General features: G+C 42.3%; 1 protein-coding gene across 1 annotated transcript; it reads left to right on the forward strand.

Annotated features, from left to right (window-relative positions):
* The first annotated feature begins 432 nt into the window (after positions 1-432).
* On the forward strand, positions 433-14,848 carry LOC114356776 (mitogen-activated protein kinase 15-like). Its single transcript, XM_028310131.1, has 6 exons — positions 433-989; positions 9,565-9,652; positions 9,833-9,951; positions 10,385-10,525; positions 14,296-14,435; positions 14,805-14,848. The coding sequence occupies exons 1-6, from the start codon at positions 661-663 to the stop codon at positions 14,846-14,848; spliced, it is 861 nt and encodes a 286-aa protein (XP_028165932.1). The 5' UTR covers positions 433-660.
* The last annotated feature ends 169 nt before the right edge of the window (positions 14,849-15,017 follow it).

A 15,017-nucleotide genomic window follows, 5' to 3' on the forward strand; every position in this document is an offset into this window, starting at 1 on the left:
TTTTTATTTCTTAAAATTTAGAAATTGATTTAATTGAATTACATATTATAATACTTAAGTAATAAGTTAATCTTAAAAATTGACAAAACATTTGAGGAAAAAATGTTCTACCTAAGAACTCAAGGGCAATTTAATCGATTTGAATATCAATTAGTCCATCCATATCGATTACACAATTTATTGTTTATGGGTCTCTTTACTAAAGTTGTCAGTGCGGTTGCTATGGCAACTGACAGCGTTTGATTGGGCGCCGTAAACAAATGAATTTCGGCTGGAAGACATCAAACGTGCTCCTAATTTCAATTTAATTATATCAACAGCCATTTTTTGCGTTTGAATTGTCCAAAAGATGGATTATGTGAGTGATAGTTGCTGTATTGTATGTAAGTATCTCAAATTATAAGTTTAAAAACATGTTTTATAGAGTTTTCGTGTGACAATATTTTGAGGAAGTCATCGAAAGTTATCGATCTATTGTCAGTCTGTTTAATCAATATTTTAAAATGTCTCGCATCACGCAGCCTGATATTCAAATTAGCTTGCGATATGGATTAAAATTTCCATTTTGTGTGACCTCCGCTCAGACATCGCGGATTGAGTATGAACCAATTTATGAATTTTGTTTTAGTGAATCTCGTGGTCTAATACTTGTAAGTAGTGATGAATCAGTCCCAAAATCTCAAGAAGGATGAGCGGAAAAAAGAAGGCGCGCAAACCAAGCAGGTTCCGAAAAAGAGTCCGGAGAAAAATATGTCGGAGATAGATGAGCATATTTTAAAGAGGTTTGAAATTAAAAAGAGGTTGGGCAAAGGTGCCTATGGTATTGTGTGGAAGGCTGTGGACAAGAAGACTAAGGATGTGGTGGCTATAAAGAAGATTTTCGACGCGTTTAGGAACCAGACGGACGCGCAGAGGACTTTTAGAGAGATCATCTTTCTTCAATCTTTTCGGAACCATCCGAATATCGTGAAGCTACATAGTATACACCGGTAAGTAGAGCTACAGGTCTAGCGGTCTTAACTCAGTCAATGCCTGAGGTAAGTATGGGAGCGACACGGTTGTTGAGACGTCAAAAGTCAGCTTCAGATTTGCTCTATCACGTCATAATGTCAATATCACCCCTCCCGTGCCGCTTCCATACCTCACAGACTTTTTTTTTTTTATGCATAACAAGGCAGGTATTTGACCACAATCGCACCTGATGTTAAGTGGGATGCAGTCTAGGATGGTACATATCTGCCCTGTAAGTGCTTATTCACTCTCGCCTTGAAGAGGCCCGGATTAGGTATAGTTTTCGGGAAAGACAGCAGCAGGCAACGAATTCCAGTCCCTAGCTGTTCGCATTATAAAAGAGTCATCGAAACGCTTAGTGCGAGCTGGTGGAATGTCAACAATATAGGGATGGTACGCTAACCTGCGTCTGTTTCCCCGATGATGGAAGGGGGCTGGTGGAATTAATTCGTGTAATTCTTTCGCACATTCACCGAAGTGTAGCCTGTAGAAAACCGATAGGGATGCTACCTTACGGCGATAATATGTCAATATCACCCCTCCCGTGCCGCTTCCATACCTCAGGCACAGACTAAGCCCTAGACCTAAGTAAGTATAGTTAAAACTTCGTAGCCTAACCTAGTTTCGGTTAATCAGGGGTTAGGTAGTTCAACACTTGGCAACTATGAAGGCGGGAGTCGTTGCCCTTTGCGCTTGTTTTGGCGTCTGAACTGAGTCATGTGGTTTCCTCTATAGTTTGTGTAAACTACTGCAGTTCTTTGGCTTAAAGACAACCAATTACTTTAATTAAAAAGACTAGCTGTCGCGACAGACGTTGTCCTACTGTCTTAAGAAAAGTTAATATGGCCGTTAAGTTTACTCAATTTCTTCAATTTTCCGCGCTATTTTTCTTACGTAAGAAACTTCTCCTGACAATAATAAACACAACAAAAAAGTATAAGAGTAATCGGTCCAGCCGTTCCGGCGTGATATCGTTATCAAGGAAAATAGGGATTCATTCACAGATTCATAAATTAGGTACCTACATTTTCCATGTAGAGTTTGAGAAAATGCTGCTGAAATGGAACTTGTCTCTATGTTTTTGGTTGGTTTCTGATGAGTCCACGTAACGTAAACGTAACGCCCCGTAATAGGTCTTACTCACCGTTTAATAATACATTTTGGCAAGTTTCGCGATCGTGTGCAAGTGCATAATACCTAAAGAATGAAAGAAAAACGGCTCACAGTCACAGCTTGAGGTAAAAAATTGAGCATACCACTGCCACGCCCGCGTAGATTGGATTGTTTATAAGCTCCTTCAACTTCAATCAATAAAAATCCGTCAAAAATCGGCGCACCTGTTTCGGTATTGGCTGGGATACAGAAATATACGAACAGATTTTTTGTATTCACATGCAAAAGACTGCTCAAGCTGGCCGAGGAATGGTTAAATTACCTATCTACCCTTAATTTTCGATTGGATTCGCAACTTACAATAAAGTGGCAATAAAAAGAGCTTTCCACCGTGCGAACGTACCTCGAGGCAATTCTCACTAGTCATAGGCTTTGTGAAAATGAGCGAGTGTTTTTTTTATGTAAAAAGCAATTTCGCCGTAGCGTAGTTGGCGGAGTAGTCCAAAGCAACATTTTTATCTATTTATTGGAACAGCAAAAGGATTTTCTTTAAAGTACCTTCTCCCTCAACAACAACAACTTGACAAAACACCAAAATCTCACCAAGAACCGAACTCAAGACTTCCAAATTGGGAGAGACTTTTAACGACTCCCGTCAAATTGAATGGTCAGAGGGCGCAGTTGCATCACAACTTGACTTGGCTAAATTAGTACATGACTTTGTCCCTTTTCTATAAATACCTATATATACAGGGCTACATGGTTTAAATTTTATATTGAAGAGACCATAATTATGAGGCATATTATCTATAGTTTCAAAGTTAAGTATCCATTATTTTTGGGACACTGTATATCAGTGTTTTTCAACCTTTTTCATGACGCGACCCCCCTAGCATGAAAACATTTTTTGCGACCCCCCGACCGTTCGCTTTTTTTCATGCCTCTTACGAAAATGTTGTAGGGATCGAATTCTTCAATCTATAGGTACAATATTTATGCATTTGCATAATTAGATTTCGGATAAATCTAGCTTTAAAACTTTACTGTTTTTTTACTAAGGTAGTTTTTACGACCTCTCGCGACCCCCCTATAGAGGCTTCGGTTAGGCACAGGTTGAAAAACACTGCTGTATATTATGCTACTGAAATAACGTTTTTTTTTTCGTCAAAAGTAGGTTAAATATTATTATCTTTTCCAAGAACGCCCCGTACCCTTGATCCAATTACCATAACCACAAGGACTTATTTCATTATGTAATGTGAAAAGTTGGTATTGCAATTTTCCAATAAGTAGGTTACCTACTTTTCTACATCAATGTCTTATTTATTTCGTAAATAAGTTTTCCTACTTACCCATCTTGCTATAAAACATTTTCACGAAATCATAATTTTGCTATCGGTAGCTTCAAAAGGGAAAAGAATCGATTGTAGCCATCAAAATCATGGGGTTGATTGTTCGTCATGGAGTCCCTCATACTTTTTTTTTTCGGGGAAATCTATTATTGCATTACATACCTAGCGGAGAGTAGGTTACTTAAGTGGGGCTCACCAAGACAAGAAGGGCAAATGGAATCAAATCGTTTATATGTACCTACATTTCAGCCATACGTCTACTGTTGAACATAGGCCTCCCCCAATGATTTACATAATAATCACCGGTAGGTAGCGGCCTGCATCCAGCGCCTTCGTGCTACCTTTATGAGGTCGTCGGTCCACGTCGGTTCACCTCTGGGAAAAATGAAAAAATAAGCATCTCATTACGAAGGCTTAAAAACAACTTTACGGCGCTATCCGAAAGCACTAAGGAAATATTTATAGCTTCTTTCTTTATCTTTTTCATTACCTACAATCTTTATTGTCTTTTTATTTCGCATTCGATGGGCTTTTATGTTTGAATATTGTTAGAAGTGGGGGTAACTTATATCGTGTTACAAATTCTGAGGTCATACACAATCCGATTTTAGACTTTAAGAGTCGATTTACCCTGAGCATTATTTTCACCCTGGTGAAGTTTAGTAGAAAAATGTACAAATATGCGTAAGATTATTAAAATTCCTGCGTTATTCCAGATGAGCTCCAGACTAGGTGATCTGGCTACCATGATCTAGGTGTACCTAAGTCCGGTCGCCGAGCAGGTAGAATTTCGTCCAATGACCCCAAGCTACCCATCCTTATCGCTCGCGCGTAATTTACTACAACAGCTCTGGTACGTCAAATGTCACCCATCTCGTGTCGCTCTACTTTCTTCAGGAACATCTACTCAGTTATGAACTACTTAAGTAGGTATACCTGTAGTAGATGTATCAAAACTATTTTCCTTACAAATCTTATTTCTAATTTTGTTTCCCCTATACAATTTTCGATCCCCTATACAAACCCGTATCTTGGTACATTACTGTCGATAGCACATCAGTCTAGTAATAGTTTGTTCCAAAATAACACCTATTACGATTACATAAGAAGCCACAGGGTTTACCTTGTGTCACCTTGTGTGCCGTTGTTTGTACAATACGGGTATGAGGGTGCGGGCCGGATGAGGGTCGGATCCATTAGCAGTCTTGTCGAGCGTATTGAATATTCTATCGTTTTAGCTAATAGGGCTATTTATTTTGGGTTATTAGTTTACTAGCTGTTGCCGGCGGCTTCACCCGCGTGAAATTCAGTTTGCCACAGATGTTAATCTGGGTTATAAACAATAGTACTTTTTTTTGTAATGTTTCATCAAAATCCGTTCAGTAGTTTTTGCGTGAAAGAGTAACAAACATCCAGACATCATAAAAGCTTTCGCATTTTTATTATTAGTAGGATAGGATTTTTGATTAGTTTATCAAATAATGGTATATTTTTTTATGGTTTTCAAAGTTTTCCTAAACCTTGTCTTTATTTATTGTTACCCCACCTTTTCGGGACTAATTCCCACCTCTCTTTGGACTCCAATGAAACCCAAACAGTGAAGGAGTAACAGCTTGGAACCTGCAATGAATTCAATCGGAATAAAGGAGTTTGAAATGTTATAATATCGACTTCCCTCCGTTGAAAACTCCACCCTTGTATGACGTGAACAACTGATTCATATTATGATTAATTTGATAATCTTGGCTTTCTTGGCACACTGAAACACTAGGTCCTGACCATAGCTGGGCATTAACTCGTTAATCCGTTAATCGTTAATTAACGAAGTTAACATTTCTATTAACGGATTAACTTTTAAGTTAACTTTAAAAATTGTTAACGGACTCGTTAACTTCCGTTAAAGTATCCTAAGTCCGTTAATCGTTAATCCAGTACCTACTATTTATAAAAAAGATACAGCAGGCACGCTGAAAAACGCGTTCTGACAAGTACGTTCGGGCTTCCAGAACTTCCAGAACCCAAAGCAACAGTTTTTGTAATCAGATCACTAACGCAACGATATATTAAAATGCATTTTTTTATTTATTTACAACTGAATTTAAGACCAGAGGTGGAATTGTGTAAAGCAATCGTTATAATTTGACAGTTCATAACGTACGATTATTCTGTCAAACGCTTTGTATAACTGACTTTATCGTACGTTATGAACTGTCAAATGATTACGATTGCTTTACACAATTCCACCTCAGTTCTCAACCGATTAAGCTGTAAGGTATACTTATGTAAGTACGATTACAATGCAATGTTATTGTTGACGATGGCCACCTAGAGTAGGTACAACTTAGCTAGATTTAAATATTATATTATTAATTAAAATGGCTACTTATGAAACTAATTTACTATCTTATTAGATTTGCCTTTCATTTGTATGAATATGTAACTGATGGTGCCTGAATGTAGGCTATACAGGATCCTTCTAAACTAGCTACATTCCGTTTAATGGGGGCATCTATACGGTACACTGAACAAGTTCACCAAATTTTCAGTAGGTATGTGTTTTATAATGATTTTACAAAGTTACATTTTCTGGCAAAAATAAAAATTCATTGCGTCTTACATAATAGAACATGCTGTATTTTTTACTCACACAACAAAGCTGTAGTGTATTCATTCTGCACAGGAACACGAGACACAACACACATAACGATCACTACCACTGCACACTTTTTTGTTGTTTACACTCACGTCATAACAACTCACAGGCCTCACAGCAGTCGTCACAGCTGATAGCCGATTAGCTGATCAACTGATTGGGCGAGCTATCACTTCAATGTTGCAGGCCTACTCTCATATCGTTGTCTATCCTTATTATCTTATGTTGATCACAGTAAAATGGATTCACGATACCATCGAAAAATCAACCAGCAAAGGCCATGATTTTTAAGGCGCGTCTTAGTAAATTTATTTGCATTTGTGCACCTGTGCGTCATAGTTCACTTCAAGAGCACTACAAAACGCACCTTCACACAAGAAAGCTAGTCAAAAACTGAATTAAATCAAAGCGCACGCGCCGACAAATGCCGACAAGCCGCACGCCTTTTGTTGACACAAAGACGCCGACGCCGCCAAAGCAAGAGCCGAAAAGTTGGCATAGGCGTACAGTCGACAAAAAATAAACTTATTTATTTATTATTTTATCTGCTTGCTTTCGATTTCAATTGATTCGAATCTAAATTGTGGTGTTGAGTATTTCATNGATCCCGGATGGAGCCGCAGTAGTTAAGATGGTAGTAATTGACTATTGTAGCGCTTAACTAAGTGCCCGAGGTATGTAAGCGACACGGGAGGGGTGATATTGACACATTATGACGTGACAATGCATACAAATCTGAAGCATATCTGGGACAGTCCATCCCAAAAAAGAAGCATATTATCTGAAGTCTTGATAACGTTTGACATCTCAAAAACACCCTCCCCTACCGCTCCCATAACCCAGGCACTGACTGAGCTAAGCGCTAGACTTTTAGTATGCTATTTAAGTGTCTTCCACCTCAATCCCGCTGGGGCAGTAACCTCGGGCTCCACGAACAGTCTCCTGGCGTCTGCTAAAGTCCGGTCGCCGAGCACATAGAATTTCGTCCAATGACCCCAAGCTACCCATCCTTATCGCTCGCGTGTAATTATATTGCTGTCGCGGCTGTGCGACGGGCGGCCGCAGTGAGTGTCCGAGCTAGACAGCAATATAGCGTAATTATATTGCTGTCTCGCTCGCACACTCACTGTGGCCGCCCGGGCGGGCGATAGGGATAGGTAGCTTGGGGTCATTGGACGCAATCCTATCTGCTCGGCGACCGGACATTATCCGAGTGTCTCACCTCGATCCCGCTGGGGTCGGCGACCTCGGGCTCCACGAACAGTCTCCGGGCGCCCTCGAAGTCTAATTATATTTCTGTCGCGCTCGCACACTCATTGCGGCCGCCCGTCGCACAGTCGCGACAGCAATATAATTAATGATTAAACGAACTTACCTGTACGTGAAGTTCAATCATAATTATACGAAGTGCTTCGTCCGAAGAGATTAGTATAACATAGATTATATAACACAATGTAGTTTCGCATAGTCACTCCACTTTTGCACTGTTGTTTAAAGAAAAAAATAAAAAATAAAACATTTTGAGGGTAAGCCTGAAAATGTTTTTCTCTCCTCTACCGCCGATATTTCCTATGGCGGGCTCACTCCACTGGCGTCATTTAGTTTAGAGCTAGATGAGTAGGTGTATGATATTTCCGTAGTCTTTAGGGATTATTTCTACCAAAGAAATAGATCATGGGTGGGAGGGTGATACATACTAATCTCTTCGGACGAAGCACTTCGTATAATTATGATTGAACTTCACGTACAGGTAAGTTCGTTTAATCATTAATTATACTCGTGCTTCGTCCTCGAGATTAGTATAACATAGATTATATAACACAATGTAGATGTTGAGAGATTAGGAAATATCATAGAACAATTGTTTGAACAATTAAATTTCAACTATTGTGTATCAATGTTTTATTAATCAATTACAAAAGAAATAAATAATATTTGGGTGCGCGCGTAGGTAATATTATTATCGCGCGCCTAGAACATTCCAAGCTAGCCGTTAGCAATGCGGCCCGCTGATTGGCCGGAGGCCTCTATCCTTTTATGGTCAGAAGCTTCTAGCGGCTCACCGCGCCGCACACGCGGCCGAGAGCCGCCAGTCGTCTCGTCGTCGAACTCTCGTGATCTGCGAACGTACTTGTGCGCACACCCGGACGCGCCGCATTTTCAATATTCCTACCTAGACTTTTCATTTCATCTTATCACCTACTTTCACCCATCGACCTACATCGCCTACAGTTATGGTACCATTGAACTGGTCTGATGATGGAGTCAGGAGGCGGCCATAGAAACTCCTAAATGAAACGGCGGAATCGCATCGAATTTGGGTTCGTTGGATTTATCTTTTTGAGCACTTTAGTACTAGATGATGTCCAGGGTCCTGATGATGGAGTCAGGAGGTGGCCATAGGAATTCCTAAACGAAACGGAGGAAATTTATCAAGTTTGGGTTTGTTGGATTTGTCTTGTATAATAAAATTATAATTTAAAACACTTTTTTAAAAACAAGCTTTTATTCTGAAATGCAGTTGTACTAAAACGAAAAAAAAACCCGGCCAAGTAGGTACGTGTCGGACTCACGCACAAAGGGTTCCGTACCATTGATTAATATATATTTTTTTAAATTTAAGTTATTTGTATGAAAGATTACGCGGTAATAGGTAAGCGGTTTACGATTTACGAGGTAATAAAAAAAAACTACTTACTAGATCTCGTTCAAAACAATTTTCGTTGGTAGTTTTTATAGTAATGTACATCATATGTTTTTTTTTAGATTTTTATTTTCTTAATTAAGAAGTTTGTAGCGCAAACATAAAAGAGGAATAAATTCTACAGAGGATACAAGCTTTCGAATTTATTGGTATTTTATTCGTCTTAATATCACATGTTAACGGATTAACGATTAACGTTAACTTGCGTTAAATCTTCCGAAATGTAACGTTTTAACTTTTAACGAAGTTAATTTTTTTTGTAACGGATTAACGATTAACGAAGTTAACAATTTGATTAACGGTGCCCAGCTATGGTCCTGACCTTCTTCATTACTAGGTCATTCATGACATAACATTTTATGCTGAGTGGGGCAAGCAAAATAACAGTTTTTACCGGCCCGGTTCGACCAAACTTATTATCCAAGAATAACTCCTTGTATAACTGGCACGTTGACAGTTTCAGAATGGCAAATAACTGACGATTTATATTCAGAGATTAATATTTACTCTTGTTTGGTCGAATCCACCCTTAGAGTACGTGCACACCGTTGATTTTTAGTTGGCCGATAGTTGTGCCCGATTTCAAATTGTATGAAGAATCGGCCAAATCGAATCGTCGTAGTGTGCGCACTCCCATACATGCCCATACTGATCAACAGCCCGACTAAACTATCGGCCGACGAAAAATCAACGGTGTGCGCCTACTCTTAATAACGGTTTATTTGCTCTAGGGCTGTCAACAACAGGGACATCTACCTCGGCTTCGAATACATGGAGACGGATCTACACAACGTGATCAAGCGCGGGAATATTCTAAAGGTAATTTTTAAAGCTCACATTGCTATTCTGCGTCGCTTTATGAGTTCAAATAAGTAATACTTAATAAAACAGAAAGCCAGCTGGCCAAATTATATTAAAGATGGTAGTTGATATAATAGATTCCGCTAAGGTAGTTAGGAGAAATATTCAAACTAATGTAGGTATTCCTATGCCCCAAAGGACGTGCACAAGCGGTACATCATGTACCAAATGCTGAAGGCGACGAAGTACATCCATTCGGGGAACGTCATCCATCGCGACCAGAAGCCTTCCAACGTGCTCATCGACAGCGCATGCAGGTACTTAGACTTCCAAGGGGTAGAGCTAACTGTTCTAGAGGCAGCCTTGGGCCGAGCGACTGCCTCGTTCCGACTGACAAAATAATATGGCTTGTCGGCTCGCGGCAATGAAATTGTCTCAGGACGCACCGTGCCGCAGATTGAGGCAGCTGCCCCATTTCCTCTGCCTCGGCAGCCGACTCACCGCGGAAATATTCTGTTTTCGCGGTCCAAGCCGGATTTTATCGATTTCTGGCTCCTCACTTCGATCCGCAACGTGCTTCGACCCTCTGCCTCAAGCCTCATATGCACTTACGCAGCCTCAAACTGCCTCAAGAAGAAGCTGTTCGGTCTCAAGGCTGATTCGAGGCTGTCCAGGCCATACAACGGCCATTTATTTCACTGCGCAGCCACGGCCACCTTTCAATCTGTTTTATTTCAATCTTTTCTTCAGAGTGAAGCTTGCAGACTTCGGTCTCGCCCGATCAGTATCCAGCATGTATTCCGGCGGGGAAGAAGGAGCGGACCCTTGCCTAACGGACTACGTGGCAACTCGCTGGTACCGCGCGCCCGAGATACTCATCGCTAGCAAGAAGTAAGTCTAGTAGTGGAGCTACTGCCTGAAGGTGAAGGCTTTAGTTCTAAGGCAGCTCTGAAGTTAAAGAAGACCCTAGCCTCACGGTTTACGAAGATACTAATTATTGCTAGCAGGGAATTGATCTCTGTTAGTGATGCTTTCCTCACGGACTATGGCGATGCTCATCGCTAGCAAGAAGTAAGTCTGGTAGTGGAGCTACTGACTGACGCTGGTAGGCTGAAGGCTTTGGTCTAGCAGCAATAGCATAATCAGTGTCTAGCATGATCCTTGCTTCATAGGTTCATAGCTAGCAAGAAGTAAGTCCTTTAGTGGAGCTACTGCCTGACGCTGGTAGGCTGGAGACTGGTCTAGCAGCTCTAGCATGATCCAGTGTCTAGCATGATCCTTGCCTCATAGACTCATCGCTAGCAAGAAGTAAGTCTGGAAGTAGAGCTACTGTCTGACGCTGGTAGACTGAAGACTTTAGTTGTAGGCTGAAGGCTTTGGTCTCGCCCGGTCAGTACCTATCCAGCATGTATTCTGGCGGAGAGGAAGGCGCGGACCCTTGCCTCACGGACTACGTGGAAACTCGCTGGTACCGCGCGCCCGAGATACTCATCGCTAGCAAGAAGTAAGTCTAGTAGTGGAGCTACTGTCTAGTAGTGGCTTTAGTTCTAAGGCAGCTCTGAAGTTAAGGAAGACCCCTAGCCTCACGGTTTACGAAGATACTAATTATTGCTAGCAGGGAATTTATCTCTGTTAGTGATGCTTTCCTCATGGACTATGGCGATGCTCATCGCTAGCAAGAAGTAAGTCTGGTAGTGGAGCTACTGACTGACGCTGGTAGGCTGAATTAGGCTTTGGTCTAACAGCTCTAGCATGATCCAGTGTCTAGCATGATCCTTGCTTCATAGGTTCATAGCTAGCAAGAAGTAAATCCTTTAGTGGAGCTACTGCCTGACGCTGTTAGACTGAAGACTTTAGTTGTAGGCTGAAGGCTTTGGTCTCGCCCGATCAGTGTTGAGCACGTATTCCGGTGGAGAGGAAGGCGCGGACCCTTGCCTCACGGACTACGTGGAAACTCGCTGGTACCGCGCGCCCGAGATACTCATCGCTAGCAAGAAGTAAGTCTAGTAGTGGAGCTACTGCCTGAAGGTGAAGGCTTTAGTTCTAAGGGTTCTTACACACGAACAACAATTTGCTGTCGACGCATGTAACTGCAGTTGACGTCAGAAGGCGACGGCTAGCTGTCGACATGCCGCCGCCGTGCTGTCGACGCGTTCGCGGCTGCCGCCGGCAGGTGGCTACAGCTAGCCGCCTCCGCCATTTTGAAGGTCAACTGTCAGTAGTCCAGGAGCTTACACGCACACCTAATGAGTTTCGAACAAATTGAATCGGAATTGCTAAAAAATTAGTGCTGTCAAAAACAATGAAATAATATGGAACTCGAATTTAGACTACCATAATAAAACATTAAAAAATAGAGCATTGGTTTCGGTGTGTGTAGTCTCGTTCTCTATTCAATAACATTTCTGAAAACCACAATGACCGGTTCCTTCTCTTTCGTCGACGACAGTAACAACAGTGTTTCTTCAATGAAATCCATTTTCAACTGGCTCCTGTACAAAGACGTCGTCGTCGTCGGTCGTCGCAGCAAGCTGTCGACGGCAGACGTCGACGTGTCGGCAGCTTGCTGCGGGCACGTCGACGGCTAGCTGCCGACAAGTGACGACGACTGCTGTCGCTTTTGCTGTCGTCAATGTGCTGCTCGTGTGTAAGAGCTCTAAGGCAGCTCTGAAGTTAAGGAAGACCCTAGCCTCACGGTTTACGAAGATACTAATTATTGCTAGCAGGGAATTGATCTCTGTTAGTGATGCTTTCCTCACGGACTATGGCGATACTTATCGCTAGCAAGAAGTAAGTCTGGTAGTGGAGCTACTGACTGACGCTGGTAGGCTGAATTAGGCTTTGGTCTAGCAGCTCTAGCATGATTCAGTGTCTAGCATGATCCTTGCTTCATAGGTTCATAGCTAGCAAGAAGTAAGTCCTTTACTGGAGCTACTGCCTGACGCTGGTAAGCTGGAGACTGGTCTAGCAGCTCTAGCATGATCCAGTGTCTAGCATGATCCTTGCCTCATAGACTCATCGCTAGCAAGAAGTAAGCCTGGAAGTAGAGCTACTGTCTGACGCTGGTAGGCTGAAGACTTTAGTTGTAGGCTGAAGGCTTTGGTCTCGCCCGATCAGTATCCAGCATGTATTCCGGTGGGGAAGAAGGAGCGGATCCTTGCCTAACGGACTACGTCGCAACTCGCTGGTACCGCGCGCCCGAGATACTCATCGCTAGCAAGAAGTAAGTCTGGTAGTGGAGCTACTGCCTGAAGGTGAAGGCTTTAGTTCTAAGGCAGCTCTGAAGTTAAGGAAGACCCTAGCCTCACGGTTTACGAAGATACTAATTATTGCTAGCAGGGAATTGATCTCTGTTAGTGATGCTTTCCTCATGGACTATGGCGATGCTCATCGCTAGAAAGAAGTAAGTCTGGTAGTGGAGCTACTGACTGACGCTGGTAGGGTGAATTAGGCTTTGGTCTAACAGCTCTAGCATGATCCAGTGTCTAGCATGATCCTTGCTTCATAGGTTCATAGCTAGCAAGAAGTAAGTCCTTTAGTGGAGCTACTGCCTAACGCTGGTAGGCTGGAGACTGGTGTAGCAGCTCTAGCATGATCCAGTGTCTAGCATGATCCTTGCCTCATAGACTCATCGCTGGCAAGAAGTAAGTCCTTTAGTGGAGCTACTGCCTGACGCTGGTAGGCTGGAGACTGGTCTAACAGCTCTAGCATGATCCAGTGTCTAGCATGATCCTTGCCTCATAGGTTCATAGCAAGCAAGAACTAAGTCCTTTAGTGGAGCTACTGCCTGATGCTGGTAGGTTGGAGACTGGTCTAACAGCTTTAGCATGATCCAGTGTCTAGCATGATCCTTGCCTCATAGACTCATCGCTAGCAAGAAGTAAGTCTGGAAGTAGAGCTACTGTCTGACGCTGGTAGGCTGGAGACTGGTCTAGCAGCTCTAGCATGATCCAGTGTCTAGCATGATCCTTGCCTCATAGACTCATCGCTAGCAAGAAGTAAGTCTGGAAGTAGAGCTACTGTCGGACGCTGGTAGACTGAAGACTATAGTTGTAGGCTGAAGGCTTTGGTCTCGCCCGGTCAGTACCTATCCAGCATGTATTCTGGCGGAGAGGAAGGCGCGGACCCTTGCCTCACGGACTACGTGGAAACTCGCTGGTACCGCGCGCCTGAGATACACATCGCTAGCAAGAAGTAAGTCTATATTAACAAAGTAGTAGATCTACTGTTGGATGAGTGCACTGAGTTGAGCACCACCAGGAAAAGATGGTGAGATATCATTAGGCGAACAACTGTCTCCCATAACCATTCACAAAACATAATGACGCGACCACATTTAGGCGATTTAGCAGCGCGACAAACGCGCGACCGACGCGCTGCCGAAAATTTCATACTATGTGACAGCTGATGCCTCCCTTCACATTACAAAAACGCGCTGCTGTCGCGCTACTAATGCCTGTAGACCCTTCACGCGAGCGGGCTGGAGGGAGATACACATCACAAGATATCAGTCCCATTAGTGGAGGTACTGCCTCTAAATAAAAGTATTTCACTTTAGCGGGTCGTCTAGTGTTTTTCCTCTTTCTTGCGTAAAATATCTTCTAGAAGTTGACCAAAACAGAAATCCCAGAAGACTCACCAGGTGTCTTCTTTATCTCCAGCTACACCAAGGGCATAGACATGTGGTCGCTGGGATGCATCCTCGGCGAGATGCTGACGGGCAAGCCGTTGTTCCCGGGGACCTCCACCGTCAACCAGGTCGAGAGGATCATGGCTGCGCTGCCCAAACCCTCTGCAGAAGGTCAGTCTCTAGAAATCTTGAAATACTAACTACCAATGCGATATTTTTCTTAAATGTTTTCAGCTAGTGTACCCTGGGGACAATACAACGCTTTAGCTTGCTATACCTATTGTTGGATAATGCCTATAAACTATTCAGTACTTTATTCAGTATTGAATGAATATCGACAAACTACCGTGAAACTGCTAGATATGTACCGGTAGAGTTTAAAAACCGGGAATAGTTTTATTTATAGCAGTGGTAGGGTTAATACTGGGACGTGTAAAAGTGCTTTTTTTAAGCCTATTTACAGAAATAAATGAGTTTTAATGAGTTTTTAATGAGTTTTACTATTCCGGTATTGCCGGTAAATGATTAATCTTCCCGTAGATGTAAAAGGCGACAAAGTAAAGGAAAAAATTATAATAATGTAAATACGAGCTTCCTCATTCCGTGCCACTTAAGGAGTGTAGGCCAAATCCTCCATTTGTCAAAGTCAAAGTCAAAGTCAAAATNTTAATGCTTTTACTTTACATAGTATTTTATTTGCTTGTCCCACATTATCTGCTACGAAGTATGTCTCATTGTGATGTCTCATATGCG

This window comes from Ostrinia furnacalis, unplaced genomic scaffold, assembly GCF_004193835.3.
Source record: "Ostrinia furnacalis isolate ACB-3 unplaced genomic scaffold, ASM419383v2 OfSCF2912, whole genome shotgun sequence".
Taxonomy (NCBI): domain Eukaryota; kingdom Metazoa; phylum Arthropoda; class Insecta; order Lepidoptera; family Crambidae; genus Ostrinia; species Ostrinia furnacalis.

Bases quoted from the DNA above. Each gene is read 5' to 3' on its own strand.
- LOC114356776 (XM_028310131.1), top strand. From the start codon at position 661: ATGAATCAGTCCCAAAATCTCAAGAAGGATGAGCGGAAAAAAGAAGGC. The intron at 990-9,564 runs GTAAGTAGAGCT...TATTTGCTCTAG, and splicing joins AAGCTACATAGTATACACCG to GGCTGTCAACAACAGGGACA. The intron at 9,653-9,832 runs GTAATTTTTAAA...TATGCCCCAAAG, and splicing joins AGCGCGGGAATATTCTAAAG to GACGTGCACAAGCGGTACAT.